The 18,013-nt window shown below is 39.8% G+C and overlaps 1 protein-coding gene across 2 annotated transcripts in view; it reads right to left on the reverse strand.

Moving 5' to 3' along the window:
* Positions 1-17,021, reverse strand: part of ABHD3 (abhydrolase domain containing 3, phospholipase) — a 39,174-nt gene extending 22,153 nt beyond the window's left edge. Inside the window, exons 1-4 of one of the 2 annotated variants that reach the window (XR_003677268.1) lie at positions 16,744-17,000; positions 16,109-16,272; positions 14,878-15,060; positions 1,275-1,320 (exon numbers count right to left, since the gene is read on the reverse strand). Coding sequence is in view for 1 of the 2 variants with exons in the window: in XM_007127360.2 (XP_007127422.1) it covers positions 1,275-1,320; positions 14,878-15,060; positions 16,109-16,272; positions 16,744-16,905 (555 nt within the window). In the remaining variant the exon portion in view is untranslated. Of the gene's footprint in view, positions 1-1,274; positions 1,321-14,877; positions 15,061-16,108; positions 16,273-16,743 lie in introns of both variants that reach the window. The other variant, XM_007127360.2, reaches the window with a different exon arrangement.
* Between the last annotated feature and the right edge of the window lie 992 nt (positions 17,022-18,013).

Here is an 18,013-nt window from a genome sequence, read left to right on the forward strand (position 1 = left end):
TGGCGCAGTGGTTGAGAGTCCGCCTGCCGATGCAGGGGACACGGGTTCGTGCCCCGGTCCGGGAGGATCCCACATGCCGCGGAGCGGCTAGGCCCGTGAGCCATGGCCACTAAGCCTGCGCGTCTGGAGCCTGTGCTCCGCAACGCGAAGAGGCCACAACAGTGAGAGGCCCGCGTACCGCAAAAAAAAAAAAAAAAAAAAAAGGAAAGTGCAAGAGCTCTTTTTTTTTCCGCAAATTCTCATAATGTACCGACACAATGACATGATTGTAAATTTTTATTTCCATCCTGACTTAATTATTTATAGTCTTAATATCATTCTCTATCAATGACCCAGAAAAAAAGTTTCTTTCTATTCTGATAGAATTGCCTTTGACCTGTTGAAATGGTGAGGGACCAACAGTTGAAAAGCTTCAAGAAAATTTCAGTGAGTGTAATATTTCTCATTCCAACTCACAGGTTAACATCAGATAAAGTGATGATTTTCCAAGAGATGGAAGAACTTCTATCCTAGCAAAAACTTTAGGGGTTAGAGGGAAAAAAAGCTGATTTAAAATAATATTTCCGGGCTTCCCTGGTGGCACAGTGGTTGAGAATCCGCCTGCCGATGCAGGGGACACAGGTTCGTGCCCCGATCCGGGAAGATCCCACATGCCGCGGAGCGGCTGGGCCCGTGAGCCATGGCCGCTGAGCCTGCGCGTCCGGAGCCTGTGCTCTGCAATGGGAGAGGCCACAACAGTGAGAGGCCCACGTACCACAAAAAAATAAAAATAAAATAAAATAAAAATAAAAAAATATTTCCTCCATGTAAACTGTGGCAGGCAAATAGGCATATAACATGCAGTCAGTCCATTTCATGACGACAGTAAATTTCTTAATTTAAAATGTATTACTGTACTGGTTAATTTTTTTTGTACCAGTTAATTTTTAAAGAAAATATGTTTTGCATTAAAAATGATGTAGATAAATATTTATTGATGCTAAAATATGGTAAGTATAAAAGTTAAGTTATAAAATAAAGCGTTAATTAAAAAAATAGAAATATATTACATTTTAAAATTTAAATATAAGATCTGGAGGAACACAGACTAAGGGGATTCCCCTGCTCATATAATTATGGGTTTCCTTTTTTTTTCTTATCCATATTTTTCCACAATGAACTTGTATTGTTTACATAATAAGCTATCTTAAATAAAAAGGAATATGTTTTTGTTATAAAACTGGAAATGATTCTTTTAAAAATTAAGCCATTGTGATTAATTTAAATTTACTTACCAAGAGATTCTCCCCTGCCACTCCTCTGTTGTTAAAAACCACACATCTAAAAACCAGGAAAGTAATTTTTGTTATTTTTACACATGATTCTTACAATATCATATAAAAATCATCTTATTGGCACTGTTTTAGAGCACTGAAAGTTTCTTAAAAATCTGTGCCGAAGAAATGAGGATGCTTGATAATTTCATTAAATGCACTAAAATACATTTCTAGTTCTCTAAATTCAGCATGTGGGTTCAAACCAGAAAACTGTGTATCAAAGTGATGTTAAATTTTCCTACCAAAAGCAGAATTTTTACAACTACTTCCTATGTATATGTGTAGGCCTCCAATAAGTATTATTAAAACAATTCTGAATACACGTCAAACTTAAACGTTTTTGCCTCAAATTAAAAACAAATATGTCCTCTACCTATTCTATTTGGAACATTAATAAGCATCTATTCCTATTCTGAGAAACAGCTCTTGTTCCCTCAAGGCTCGGCAAACACAGACACTGGAATTTTACCTGCGGCGAAAACATCACTACAGGTAGAGCTGCAAGGAGCATGGCATCTGGATTGGAAGGTTGGGCCCCCACTATGCTACCGCTTGGTGTTCAGTTGACCTAGGGGAGGAAAGACTAGCTGTGTGTCCTATAATGCTGTTTGCCTCTCCTAGGTCAATGGCCGTACGTAAAGGGCTTTAGAGCAGTGCTGGCTCACAGTAAGTACACAACGACAGTTAGCTAATTAGTAGCAATGGTAGTTGCAGCACAATGCTAACCTTTACACAGTCATTCTGACCTGACAAAACTTTCCGTCAACCATAATCCTGGATATGTATTTTTGCCATCCTCAAACAAAATCCTGACTTGTGTCTGCATGGGTTTTCTTTGATTTAGTGAATCTATATTCCTGTCAATTAAAATTCATTTTGTTTTGTCTATCTACTTAGCTAATCAATCAAGACCATTTAAGGTTCTAATTTAACCCCTCCCCTTTTTGTATTTAAAGCATTTATTATCTTTATTTTCATGATGTATTTAACACAGAAGAAATAAATACAAAAAGCCTATAATTAAGAATATATGTGACAGGGCTTCCATGGTGGCGCAGTGGTTAAGAATCCACCTGCCAATGTAGAGGACACGGGTTCGAGCCCTGGTGTGGGAAGATCCCATATGCCGTGGAGCAACTAAGCCCGCGAGCCACAACAACTGAAGCCCGCTTGCCACAACTACTGAACCCTGTGCACCTAGAGCCCGTGCTCCACAACAAGAGAAGCCACCGCAATGAAAAGCCCTCGCACCGCAACGAAGAGTAGCCCCCACTCACCGCAACTAGAGAAAGCCTGTGCACAGCAACAAAGACCCAACGCAGCCAAAAAATTTTTTTTTAATTAATTAATTAATTAAATCTATTTAAAAAAAGAAGAAAAATGTTCTAATATCTCAGAAAGCTGATTTGAGAAAAGGCTAGAAATATTACATTTTATTGACTAGTCAGAGAAAGATTTTAAATATACTGTAAAAACATGTAGAAAAGTTAGGTAGGGTCAGTTAGTCTTTAATCTTTTCTTGCTAAAAAGAATGGCAAGACAGACAGCCACTTGTATTTACTTGCATAAGCTCCTAAGTAACACAGGAATCGGGGCTAAAGTTAGTTGTGACCTTGAACCTCAAAGCTTCCCGTCATTCAGAAAAGAACCACTTTCAAAGTGCAACACTACATAAGGATAAAAATGGCTTCTGGGGCAAGATACCATCATGTGACTGCCCCTGAGAGAAGGGAACAGAATTAGTGAGGGGAAAGAAAACGATGATCTGCAAACTCAGGAAAAAGCAGCCTGTACATCTGGGATTTTCTTCCAAATTACAGACTGGGATGTTTGTAACTTTCCTTTAGGCAACTTTGAAAAGTGGATCACAGCTCTGCTATCTGCTAGAGGAGAAACTATACTGAAGTCTCCATAGGTCTTTGTTTCTGACAATGTTCAATCAGTAACTGTCATCACTGTATATACCTCTAGCCTTGGAAATGAGGCAGAGAAATAAGGGAGGATGAAGCAGAGAGCACCTATGGAGGGAGGCAGAATGCCGGCTGCCCTTTGGTCCCTTTCTCCCACTCCATTTGGTGACAAGCAATTAGCTGCTTTCGTTTAACCCCTTTTCTGCCCTGACCGTCATCAGGGGACACTTGACACTTCCGTAAAACAAAAAGAGCAGGCTGTGAAACACCTACTGTTCCTAAGACATTTGATAAGCCCCTCTTAAATTTATAACAGCTCTCTCCAAATAAGTTTTACAGTTTCTCCCAAACAATTTTAAAGGGTATGTCTAGGAGGGAAATTGTTCTGCAAAATTTATTTTTCCTACATATTTTAACTATTTAAATTTTCCTCTCAAAACAGGGAAAATATAAAGAGAAGAAATACTAAATAAAAATCTGATGTTGAGAACTTTCTATGACAACAGAACATGTTAATTAGGAAAGCAGATGATTTTCACTTAATAAAGGTTAAATAAGAGGCAGAGAGCTACCCACAGCGCAGGATTTCTCAACCTTGGGCACTACGGACATTTTGGATCAAATACTTCTTTGTAGTAGGGCTGTTGAGAACCACTGTTACAGTGAAATGGGACAGATAGCCTTGTGTCTGCTCAAGCCCAGTGATCTACCAGAATAAAGGGATTTTATCACACAACTTTAAATATTTTCCAGTTCTAAGATTCTACAAGTCTCTGAGTCTATGAATAGAAATAATAATCAGCAAAGGATGGAGTGAGAGGAATATTCAGAGATCACTATGCTGATTTTAGATAATAGTAACAGATAATACTTATTAGGGTTTACTACGTGCCAGATTGTCTTCTAGGCATTTTACATGAATATTAATATTGGAATGACTCATTCATTCAAAAATTTATTAAACAGACTAGTTACTGAATTAAAGATTGAGTTAGTGCTTGTAGGAGAAAAACAAAATAAAAATATAAGGTTCCTGGCCTCAAGAAGAGTATAATCTAATTAGGTTGAAAATAAATGCATTATACTTTCAGATGAGTGACCACAACAAAAGTGATATCACAAGGCAATATGTGATTCAATGTCCAACGAGTGGTATAGATAATAAAGCCGTATGAGGTTAGGATGGGCAAAATTCATTAGGAAAGGATTCATGAAAAAGGCAGATAGATCTTATGCTGAGACTCAGAAAATGGTAAAGATTTCAGCAGAAGGAAAATGTGAGATATAATATGGGCTGAAGGGAGCAATGTGAGCAAAGATATAAGGTAGGAATGTATAAAAGTTTCTGAGCGATGAGAAAATAGATCATTTTAGCTGAAACATGACTACATAGTAGGATAACGATAGAAAATAAAGATGGAAAAATAGGTTACCATCAAAATAGGCATAGGGTTCAGAATGCCAGGTTAAGAAAAGATGACAAGGAAGTTCTGCTTCCAGAAATGTCATGGTAGCACCTACTGGGCCAACCCTTCCATAGAATAAAAAATAAGTGCTTGCTAAATTATAAAGGCGATGGAGAACAAGCAAAGCAGGCAGAAACTAAATGGGAGTTGACACTTGGAAGAAAAAATTGGCATTGGGTGAGTTTCTTTTCACAGCTTTTTGCCTGAGGGGAGGCACCAGCTGGTATTACTCAGTAATGGATAAAGGTCAAATAGAAATGTTCAATCTCATGGGCTTGAAAACCAGAAAACAGAGTTTGATGCAACTATAAAAGTTAGAGAAAGGGGGAAATCTCAGAAAAGAGAGAGATACAGAGGCAGAGTCCTAAATTCTGGATTTAAAAAATGGGCACAAAGTCTGGCTGAGCCTTCTGTGATGTAGACTCTAAGCAGTCCAATTAAGGATAAAAAACTGAACAGAGATTTCAGCTGCTGTCTACTACAGAGGGGACAGAGTTTGAATTTGAGTTTACCCAAATTGTCTGCCTGATAAACAAAAATCAGTTGTTAGAAAATATATAGAAACTCTTTTTTAAAAATATAACAGAATTCAGAGTCTCTACAATGGATCATTCAAAGTGTCCAGAACAAAATCTAAAATTACTAGACCATGAAGAAACAGAAAAACATGACCCATACTCAAGAGATAAGATAATCAATGTAACTGATCCTGAGACAGTCCAGGTGTTAGAATTAATAGGTGAGGATTTAAAGCAGCTATTATAAGTATACTCAAGGACACAGAAGAAAATAAGCTTGTAATGAATTAAAAAAAAAACAGAAATAGCAGCAGAGGAATAAAACCTATCAAAAATGGAAAATCTAGATTAAAAAAATACAATATCTGAAATAAAAAGTTCACTGGATTTGCAAATTGCAGTTCCAATCTCAAGATGAGAGAGAAAAAAAGATTGAAAAAAATGAGTAGAACTATATTGATTTTGGGTACATTATCAAAAGATCTAACATACATGTAATTTTGGTCCCAGAAAGAGAGGAGAGAATAGGGCAGAAAAAATACGTGAAGAAATAATGGCCAAAATTTTTGCAAATTTGATAAAAAGACACAACTCATCGACTCAAAAAGAGAGAGAAAAGTGAAAGGGGAATGAGGGAATCAAAAATCAGAAAACAAACACTAAAATGATAAACTTTATATCTACCATATCAATAATGACATTAAATGTGATTGAACTAAAAACTCTAATTAAAAGGCAGAACTTGTCAGACTGGATAAAACCTTCAGGACCCAACTATATGCTGTCTACAAGCAATACACTTTAAATATAAACACAGATATTTTGAAAGATAACATATAAAAAAAGACATATCACATAAACGGTAAGCATAAGAAGGCTGGAGTGGCTACAGTAACATCAGATTGATATCACAACCAGAGATAAAGAAGGACATTTCATAATGACATAAGAGTTCATTCATAGGAAGATTAACAATCATCAATGTATATGTGAGTAATAACAGAGTTTCCAAATACACGAAGCAAAAATGGGCAGAATTAAATGGAATCATAGAAAATCCACAATCATAGTTGATTTTAACATCTTTCCATCAACAAGACAAAAAAATTAATAAAGGTATAAAGTGTATCAATAACACTATCAACTGACTTAACCTAATTTACATTTATATAACACTACATCCAACAGCATAATACACATTCTTTTTAAAAAATGATAATACCTGAACATTTCCAACCTCACTAAGGTCATAAAGGCATTATGACAGATAAACATAATTCTCATGTACCTTTTTCTAGAATATGAAGCATCAGAAATCAAACACATAGTTAATAAGAATATATCACTGACTGTATTAATGCCCAACTCCTGATTATCACATGGTAATGGAGAACACTGAAAGTTACATTCATAATTCAAGAACCTCATTCTCTCATTCTCTTGTTTCAACTCTTTCCCTATAAAATCTATTCCCTGAGTAGGAAACATGACTTATTTGCCTGTCCTATCTTGAATTTCCCTCAGAAAACTGAGTCCTATGATATTACAGGTCTACATTATCCTGATAGGCAACAATCATGGGATTTGAGGAGCTAGTTGTTCCCAAGTTAGGAGCCTGAGACATCTAAGGGTGTAAAAAAGCAGTAAAGGAGAGTTTTCAAAAATGACCAGTTTTTCAAACAGCCTAACAGAAATCATACATTTTTCTGCAGCAAGGCTGTACAGGTGAACCTTAACCCTGTCACACACTGTCTAATTTTGGTGAAATTACTAACACTGTAGTTCTGTTTTTGGTTGGTAAAATGGGGATAATAATATATATCTTGGAATTGAGTACATATTAAATAAGATAACCTATGTATAACACCTAGTATGGGGCCTATCATGCGGCAGGCACTCAACTAAACTAAATTTAATTATAGTAAATAAAAATGGCAATTCTAATTATTTTTTTTGCTGATCATAAGCTCTAAGTGGCCCTATGAATTTAAAACAAAAAAAGACCAACAAGTTAATATTTAATTAAATACAATTTATTAGGCATAATATTTCAAAACCAGTGGCCACAAGGGGAAAAAGAGTCAAAGTTATCTTTGATGTGAGGAAGCTAAAAACCTTATTATACAATTAACATCAAGAGTTCTCTTTCAGCAATCTCTTAAAACATTTTACTGGAATCTTTTTTTTCCCATTAGCTCTCTCATTTTCACTAACATTTACTCAGTTGCTTTCTGACATTCTCATATTTTATCTTACTCATTTGAATTCTAGCTAGGTCTCTTTGGTATTTCTGTACCTTCTGTTAACTTAAGACCCAGTTGAACTAACCTACAGAAAACCCTATTTAAGAACAAAAGTGTTCTACACTAATTATATGAACTAATAGGAATTATTCCAGTGTCACAGATCACTGATGGCAACTTTATTTCCCAAAACCGAGTCAGAGACATGTATGTGTTCCAGGATGCAGATTCCAGCGGCCGCTCCATCTTAGCAAGGCATTACCTTCCTTCTCCCTGTTCCACCCGCTGCCTGGCCAGGCACACTGCTATCTCTGGGCCCTCCTGGGATGGTTTCTCACCTGGTAATAGGGCTGAGACAGTAAGTACCTCATTTCCATCTGACCAGACTAAAAGAGCAAGGCTCTTTTCTAAGCCAGACAATGGCCTGACTCCTTTAACTTTCAGAGCTTAATACTTTAAAAAATGTTCATCATGGGCCAAGGTTCTTCACATACATTACAGGCAATCCTTATAACCCTATGAAGTATAGGTATCTGTACAGATGAGAAAATTGAGGCACAGAGTGACTAAATAATTCATCCCTGGATACACAGGTAGTGTGTGACAGAGTTGGGATCTGAATGCAGGCAGATCTGACTCAGTGATCCACTTAACTAGCTCACTACGCTGCCCTGTGCTGTCTAAACTAGTGACATTAAAGTCTCTTTTTCCAAAGAGGATGGGTGCTCTGAACATAGGGTGCCCTTTGAGTGCATGCCAGCTCTGATAAAAAGAGCTTTGTCCCTGAAAGTTTGTTAATTAAGGTATCATTTTATAGCGGAACATCCAGCAGCTCTGTTCCCTAGAGAATAGGATCACTTGTCGGTATCCACCATAACTTTTTCCAGAAATGCCATTAAATAAGCTAAGTTCTTCATTCAGTGCTTTCTAACATTTAGCATTATTTCATCTACCCAGTCTCATGAATAATCAGTTAACTGACTCATTCTCAAAACTTTAAAAATCAAATTATTTTAACAACAAATGATAAAAATACTTTGAGATAAAAACATTCTGGTGTTAATTTTAAATGACATCTTATCTAAGATACTGCTTTTAGATTGGAGAGTAGTCAAAACTTGTCTTTTTGTTTCACTGCCTGATTTTCCTTAGTTCAACCTCCCCTTCCTTCCTCCCTCAGGAAGAGTCTTTGGATGACCCTCCAACGTACTCCGAATGCTTCAGGAAATGCTAAACGTCACCTAAAGCTTAGTCTCCACTGGTGCTACTTCCTCTAAATAAAAAATGTGCAGGCCCAAACTCCAAACTGGAAAGGGATGGAACATTTAAAAGTAGTCAAATTTTAACCTCTTTAAAATCATCTCCCACTTCAAATCTCTCAGAAAGATAAATTATGGACAATGGCATCCTTGCTACCAATAGTGGGCTCTGCAGTGAAGGATAGGAGATCTTGATCCTATCAAACCACAGAAGAAAATCAGTGCTTTCTGTAAGTATTTTTTTAAAATGTGGCAAGAAGGAAATTTCTTGAAACATAAGCCTACAATCTTGACAAATTCCTCAGTTGATCCCTTTGTCCTCTTCGGCTGTTTCTCTCCTTTCTCTGTCAAAACTTAACAAATGTGTGACCCAGGAATTCCCTGGAGGTCCAGTGGTAAGGACTCTCTCTGTGTTTCCACTTTAGGAGGCCCGGGTTCCAACCCTGGTCAGGGAACTAAGATCCCGCAAGCCGTGCAGCCAAAAAAAAAACAAAAACAAAAAACAAATCCAAAACAAACAAACAAACAAAAAATGTGTGACCCACTCCTGCTCGTCTCCTGAGGTCATCTTTTGCCGCAGCAGTTGGGCTTCCTTCCTCCTGCTCTAATGAATCTTCTCAAATTGTGCGTTATCCACCCTCATTCTCCTTGCCCTTTCGGTTGCATCTGACCCTGCTGACCTATTTCTTCTCTCTATAAAATGTCTCACTTGCTTCTGATAGTCCAGAATCCTGGCACTTGCAACACTCTGACCAGTCAGTGCTAGAGACTGTCAGTTATCTCCCAATAGCCACCCTCCCCTTTTTTCCTCAGTAACAGAATCCCCCAATTTCAATTGGGTACATGGCTGCCCAAAATAAAGATTTTACTTCCAAACCTCCCTTCCAGCTAAGGAAGAGCAGGCCCACGTGACAAAAGCAAAACTGGTATGCATACTTGCCGGAAAGCATCCTTAAAGGGAGATGCTGCATTCTCTAGTCTCCCTTTTTTCTCTTTCTTGGGTGTTGGAATGCAGATGTGATAGCTGGAGCTGAAGCAGCCATGGGTTATGAAGCAACATGATAAAAGAAACTTAGTTTTCTGACACTATAGAGTCCCGATCTACCTTCTTGGATTTTCACATGAGAGAGAAATAAACTTGTATTTTGTTTAAGTCACTGTTATTTTGAGTTTTCTGTCACTTGTTGCCAATCCTGGTCCTCTCTAATGCATTTCTTCCCTACTACTGAATATTCTTTGTCACTTCCACTAGACTGTGCAAATGCTCTCTGGGAATATAGGTTCTGATACTGTACTTTACTATAGCAAAATACTTAATGACTGACCTAGATTTCAATGAGCTTATTAGTACATAATTCTGGATAGGTCACTCTTTTTAAATATTGGTTGGGGGTGGAATAAAATAGTAGATGAAGGCTCTCAGTAAAAGAGGTCAGAGTAAAAGATGATTAAGATGCTCTCAGAGTTACTGTTTTTCTCCCTGACTAGTTGAAATGCTGTAACTTAATTCAGAGAATGGGTAAAAGATTTAAGAAAATAGGATATTATCTTGGTATACAAAATAATATCTATTTGGCTATATTACTACTGAATAGAACAAAAATAAACAAATGGGACCTAATGAAACTTAAAAGCTTTTGCACAGCAAAGGATACCATAAACAAGACCAAAAGACAACCCTCAGAATGGGAGAAAATATAGCTACGCCGGACAATAGAATGTTGTCGGACCAACTTATGTAACCAGTATTTACAACCTACACTGCCCCCTGTTGTTATAGGTAGGTTAGCAGAGAAAAGTGCAATCATGATTCTCAGTGAAATATTTTCTCTGGTTTTAACAATAAGCAAGCTTTCTAGAGTTCAACACTACAAGTTATTTTTTCCTTTTAAGATGTGATCGAAAGGTAATATGTCTTTTTCATTGTTTACTTCCATTATCAGGTCCATTTTTCGATGGCAGCATTCGATGGCTGGCTTTGCTCATTTCTATGGCTGTCTGCATAATTGCTATGATCATCTTCTCCAGCTGCTTTTGTTACAAGTAAGATAATTATTTTGATGCAAAATATTTTGTTGAATATTAGATATAAACAGTTGTTCTTAAAGCCAGTAGGCAGAAACCATTGACAATGTATTTCAGGAACCATTAACTTGTATTTTCTGGTTATCTCCTTTAATTAACTATATTATAGTTTCTTAAGGGAACAGAGGACCTTACTACTAATCAATTAATTGGACACTACATTATACTTCTTGTTATGTTCATGAGTACTTAAGATATTCTTATTTATAGAATATTGAACTTTCTTATATCTAAATTTAAAAACCTGACCCCATATATGCACTACCAAATGTAAATTAGATAGCTAGTGGGAAGCTGCCGCATAGCACAGGGAGATCACCTCTGTGCTTTGTGACCATGAGAGGGGTGGGATAGGGAGGGTGGGAGGGAGGGAGACGCAAGAGGGAAGAGATATGGGAACATATGTATATGTATAACTGATTCACTTTGTTGTAAAGGAGAAACTAACACACTGTTGTAAAACAGTTATACTCCAATAAAGATGTTAAAAAAAAATCTTGAAGAAATGGATGAGATTTCTAACTACTTTATCAATCATTTGGGTGTAACTTATTAGAGGGAATGACTTTTTCTCCAGTCCTCTGGTTTCTATGAGGGCTTCTCTCTAAATGCACTCCTGGCCTCCTGGCCTTTCTTACTTCACTTGCCCTCCAGGAGATGAAGGACTTACCTGACTGATACAATTTTGAAGAATGACTGGGTCGTCTGGCTCAGCAAATTCTCTTCTCCTCTCAGGGGCAAGTTTATTCAGGGAAGTACATAATGTACTCTGCCAATGAAGGCAGCCCAAGTATTCCCCATTCAACTCCATTTACTTTTGACTTCTTAACCTTTACTCACAATTACCTTAAACAAACCTTAGCTTAGTTTCCTTTCATTATTAATTTTGAATTAGTGGACCTTAACAGAAAAGTTTTGTGTCTTTGTTAGTTTTCAGGTACAGGAAAAAAAATTTACTTAACAGTAACAACAGTAAACCCTTATGTTTCATTTGTCCATATGCCAGGAGTTAGGTTTTCTCTAAAGTCTAAATCATATCTCACAAGTAAAGCATCAATGGTTCCCTGGTAAACTGACAGAATCCATGACCCTCCCTACATACTCAAACTGCACATAAGATAGTAACTGGTGCCCGAAGGCAAGTGCACCCTCACGATATTGGGGTGCTCACGCTGCCTATGCAGCTCTACTGTATAAGAGACATTATCATAATATCAAAGCATTCCTGCAAGGAAACTAGATGTTTCCCAAGAGGTAGGTTTGCTCATACTTGCTCTTTAAACTATAAAAAAATGTTCTACTTTGCTCAGGGAACAAAAGGTCTAGGAAGGAAGACAAAACATTTCTAAAGACCCATTTTGTTCAAGGCATGAAACCAAACACTTTACACATTCTAATTCGTTTAAACTCTGTAGTAAGTGAGAAGCTACATTGGGGAAGTTAAAAATTAGTTGCCCAGGGTCACTCAGTAAGTGGCAGTTCCAACATTTGAACCCAGACCTGGCTCTAAAGCCCATGCACATTCCCCCATATTACACAGCCTTCCCCAAGCTCTGTCACCTACTGGATCCCATGCAAGGCTATCAGTGACTTAGATCTGTTTTGCAACCTAAGGACTCCACACAGCCTTGTGCCAAAGTTCCAGATCCATTTTTTTCATCAGTGGTCTTTGAAACTACCTAGCTGTCTGCGGTAGATTGTGAACACATTTAATAGCCCTTCCTCTCAAGAGGTGGAGTCTAAATTCCTACCTTCTGACTCAAGGGTGCCCACATGACCTGACTACAACATGGCAGAAGCAACACTGTGAGAGTTCTCAGCTTGGGCCTGAAGAAGCCCAAGAAGCTGTCACTTTTGCACTCTTGGAACACTGTGCCGCCCACTGAATTTGGGGTGAGCCTGATGGTGGATGAGAGACCACATGGAGCTGAGATGAGTCATCCCTGCTGATGGCTCCCAAGCCCAGAGTTGTCCAGGCTGCTGACCACAAATGCACGAGTGATCCCAGCCAAGACCAGAAGAACCACCCGGCTGAGCTCAGGCCCAATTGCTGGCCCACAGATTGTGAGCAGAAATGTTGTTTTTAGCCACTAAGTTTGGGGAGAGTTTGTTATACAACAAAAGCTAACTCTCTCCGACCTAGATTCAGAGATTCCTTGCAGTTAGAAACAAATGAGGATAGGTCCAAAGGCCACTGAAAAGTTTACTGGTCATTGCTTACTCGTGCATTCTGCTACCTTCAAGCCCAGTGTGATTCAGCGTTAGAGTTCCCTAAACCCAAATAAGCTGGGTCTTCAAGCAGCTGACAGTGATCTGGTCCAGCCTTACCCTCTCATAGGCTCCTTATGGTAAGGACAATTTCCCACAACTCTTTGTATCTCCTCACGGTACCCAGCGTAGAGCCTTCCTTCTATCATACATTCTCAATAAAATTTCTGAATCAGTAGAAGAGATTTTAACCCTTAGGGAAGCTAGAACCTTCCTACAGCTTTGAAGCACAGTGTAACAGTAGCCATGGTAATAAAATTTGGCAACTTTTACAAGCAATGGAAGAAAGCCATGCATACTGGTAACTCTAGAGCTTATGAGATTCAGTCCTTGAGTTTCAACTACATTGTGTTTTGTTTGTTTGTTTGTTTTTGTTTTTTTAATTTATTGAAGTATAATTGATTTACAATGTTGTGCTAATTTCTGCTGTATAGGCAAGTGACTCAGTTATACACATATATACATTCTTTTTTTAAAATATTCTTTTCCATTATGGTTTATCCCGGGAGATTGGATATAGTTCCCTGTGCTCTACAGTAGGACCTTGTTGTTTATCCATTCTAAATGTAAGCGCTTGCATCTACTAACCCCAACCTCCCAGTCCATCCCTCTCCCTCCTCCCCTCCCCCGTCAACTACATTGTTTTTAAAAGCACTTTCTAAGTCTTGGGAGACAGTTCAGGCAAAGTATAGAATCAGCAATTTAAATATGTACAAAACGCTTTATAATCTGTATTTTCTGAGCATGACTAAGTTTTAGCAAAAAATTGGAATCAAGCCTCATATCTAACTGAATGGTGCTTAAACATTGTATCCAATGATATCCAATGATAAATTCCTGCTATTGCTTATAGTGCAAATTTAATTGGAACCATAATTCTGGAACACCATATCAAGGCTTTCAAGAGACTGTCACCTCATGAACAAAATAGACTTTATCTGTAAAAGATCAGAGTTAACTTGTTAAAATTGAATTAGCTATTATGGCATTTTCTTCTTTATATCAAAATGTTCTTATTAAGATAAAGTCAACATCAGTTTTTCACAAAACAAGTGTTTTGAGTTTAAGAAAAGATACAACTTGACTTTAAATGCAACTCAGAGTGTTCCACTACAATAATTACCATTGACTAAAAAAGACTGAGGCTCAAAAAAGCGGTACCTTTCTGCTTTAAAATTTTAGAACTGAGCCAGAAACTTAAAGTTGCTAAGTTGCTTGCAAAAATTAAATAGTATCTGGTGACTGAGTTGAATAATGATTACTTAAAAATGCTGTGCCATCATTAACTGGACCCTAGCCATGTGCACCTGCAAACTCAGGTGGACAGAAAAGGCACAGATCACCTTTGGAAAAATAAGGATGACCTACAAGCTGATTCTGAATATTTTTTACACTTGGGATCCGAGCCGATGGGGCAAGATTAGTGGATCCAGGGTCCAAATGTGGAGTATGACATGAGGGACATTATGCAGTCTCTCAGGGCTTTGTAATTGCTATTCTCCTAGCAATCCCTTCACTGTGGCCTACTGCTTCTTAGCCCTCGGTCCTATGTCAATTCCTAAGTGATTCTAATTTCATGCATTCATTCAACCAAAATCTGCTGAGTGCCTAAGTGCTATTTCCTGTGCAATGATTCAGTTATGCATTTTCCTGAAAAAAGAGGGAAAGGAGGAAGCAGGGAAAAATAATAATTTAGGGGATTGCATAATCCATGCAAGAAATGACAAGTATTTCAGAAACAAACATGCAGACATATTTAAGCTTCATTTAGAATGAATTAAGTGAAAAACAGAAGAAATCTTTCACTGGTACCTGTATCCCAATTCTTCACTAAGGTGAATCATATGAAGGATATACGATTCTTTGCTTGTTCCAGTGAGGCCAGGCAACAGTAAGATAGTAGGCCTGGTGCTGGCATCCATATAACACTTACTGTTATCATCATCAAACCAGTCCAGTGAAATCTGTCCTCCATCTGCAGTTTTAATAAGTTCACTGAAAGAAATAACACAAAAGACATACTCTTTTAGTGTTTCAAGTCATGTCTTAATATTAGTTTCTAATTCTCTCTCTCTGTATATATATATATGCCATTACTTGGTCCCCTCAAAGTAACTTCTTTCCAGCATCTACTAACACACACGTCACTTTCTTTCATCACATGAATGTCATGAAATTAGTATCATAAAGTATTTCCAGCAAGATCAGTAAAAGACAGTATGTAAAAATGGGCTTCAAACTACTTCAAATATTTATCTTAATCATTTCCTCATTACCCTGAAATACCCAGCATTTAACCCCTATTTGACTGAGGTCACCCAAATAATTCAACAGGGAATCTTGAATAAGTAAACTGCTGATCTGATCACCGCTCTAGCCATTTGACTCAATAATGCAGTCTCCTCACAGAGCATGTTACAAAATTTGCTTCTTAAACATTTCAAAGTACTTCTCACATAGTATCTACGAACTTGAAGAATTTTCCCAAACGAATAGTGCAAGTTCCAGGCAACAAAAGAAACTCCAGAAGGACTAGATGACTCAGTAAAATTAATAATAGGCACCATTTAAATCTCCTGGTTACTGATATATTCTGGACCATATCTTTAACACCTCAAGGACATTATCCACAAGAACCCGTTTGCTTATCAATATGAAGTCCTTTCACTGGGGTCCATCACAGAAAATCCACATTAATTGGCATCCTTCTCACCCCCACCGCCAGCTCAATGCATATCATCAAAGAATCTAGGTCCTCAGGGACAGAGGCATGACAAATTGATAAAAGAGTAACCCCCAAACACTTCTCTCATCTTAGAAAATAAACCATTTACATCAGAGCACCTCCCCCCAACAGTGGTGAAAGGTAACACCTGAATATTTTCCTGCAGCTGCGTGTGTCTGTGGCAGACGTGCCTTCCACCTTCATTCCCCCTTGCTTTTCTATATACTTAACTAAACCGGAGGTTGTATTAACCAAAAACTGGGAGTATGCAAAACACTGTGATTTTGAAGCAATGACTGAAAATGGAACTTTACTTACTTCCTATACTTCACCGGAGGCTTGGAAGTGATGAAAGGTCTCAGCAGTGTCTGTCCTCGACTCTCCCAGCACCAGACCGTCGGGTAGTACGTTTCTGTCACCACAGGACAGTGGTCCTGAAGGAAGCGGCTGAAACTCTCACCCCCTGTCACTAACTGGGGCTTCTGTGGGGAAAGCCAGTATCAGTGAAGTGTCCGGAACAAAGTTTCTGCCAACTGTAAACCAGAAACAAGCGCAAACTCGTCCCTAGCGCAAGATCCGTCTGATTACATATCCTTCTGGAAGCCTGATGCAAATAATTCAAACACAACGAACTTAACAGTGGTTTATTAAACCCTTCCAGGGAATGGAGAGAGTTGACACACGGGAGTCATCCTCAGAAGTGCTAGAGCATCGCGGAGCTGCTTTACCAGGTTAGCGAATGGTGACAGGGCAGTGCCGCCCGCGCCGAGGTCAGCAGGGTCCCGCGCGCTCAGAGAGCGTCCATCAGATGCCGGGGAAAGGGCTCCCCGGACGGCCCCAGACACTCGCCCCAGACAGCGGCACCTCCGGCTTCGCCTGCTGCTGTCACTCCCAGCAGAGCTGCCCGCGGCCCTGCGCCCGGCGCCCGGCGCCCGCGCCATCCCCCGGCTCACCTTGGCAATGCTGCTCATGTAGTAGCAGGCGTAAGCGAAGCTGAAGCCCAGGATCAGGGATAAGCCCACTCCCGAACCGAAGAAACCGATCCGGACTTGATGCTCCAGGTAGAGCGAGAGCTCACGGGAGAGCATCCGCAGGTCCATGGCTAAGCGCTGCATGGCCCAGGGACCGCGGCGCGCGGGTGCTGCGGCTGGAGGCCAGCTAGCGGGCAAGGAGCGAAAGCGGGCGCGGCGGCGCCGCCGCGGACCCTTGAACAGAGCGTCTCCGGCAGGGCTGCGCCGCGTTTCCGCCGACGGGCGCTGCCGTGGCCCCGGGAGGCGTAGCCCGGCACGCCGTACTCCGCCGGCTCCGCCCCGGCTTCTCCCGGTCCGCCCCCCACCGCCTGCCACTCAGGAACCTTCTTGCGGCGCGTTTCCAAGCTTGGCCCCTGCGACGGCGGATGCCGTTCTCTCGGGTCGCAGTCAGCCTGAGTGAACCCCCAGAGTGGGGAGAGAGCGCGTGCCATTTCGGAGAAGGAAATGGGCCTGGCAGGGCGCGCTCAGGCCCCGGGGCGGGCACCTGCCCCAGTGACCTTGAACGATTCCGCAAGGGTCTTGGTTAATCCTTACGGTAAACTAGCAGGTTTAGGGTGCCCAGGAAGTGTACGCTGTAGTTGGAAGATTTGGGGAGTTAATGTCGAAGATATGTTAGGAGGATGCACTATGTAGTGAAAAAAAATCCTACATCCCCCAGGAAGTTGTGTTGCCCCCAAGACTATCAAAAGAGAAAAAATAGCCTATAAACATTCAGTAGTGAAGGCATTCATACTTGACTTTAAATCTCTCTGAATCCTTAGCTAAGTATGCATTAAATGAGAAGTGGTTCCCAAAAATAAATGAGGAGATCAAGAACAGGAACTGGGGGCTTCCCTGGTGGCACAGTGTTTAAGAATCCACCTGCCAATGCAGGGGACATGGGTTCGAGCCCTGGTCCGGGAAGATCCCACATGCCGCGGAGCAACTAAGCCCGTGAGCCTGCGCTCTAGAGCCCTTGAGCCACAACTACTGAGCCCACGTGCCACAGCTATTGAAGCCCGCACACCTAGAGCCCGTGCTCTGCAACAAGAGAAGCCACCGCAATGAGAAGCCCACACACCACAACGAAGAGTAGCCCCCGCTCGCCACAACCAGAGAAAGCCCGCATGCAGCAACGAAGAACCAACACAGCCAAAAATAAGTAAATAAATAAATAAATTTATTTAAAAAAAAAAAGAATAGGAGCTGGGAT

Source organism: Physeter macrocephalus, chromosome 19 (assembly GCF_002837175.3).
Source record: "Physeter macrocephalus isolate SW-GA chromosome 19, ASM283717v5, whole genome shotgun sequence".
NCBI classification, from domain to species: Eukaryota; Metazoa; Chordata; class Mammalia; order Artiodactyla; family Physeteridae; genus Physeter; species Physeter macrocephalus.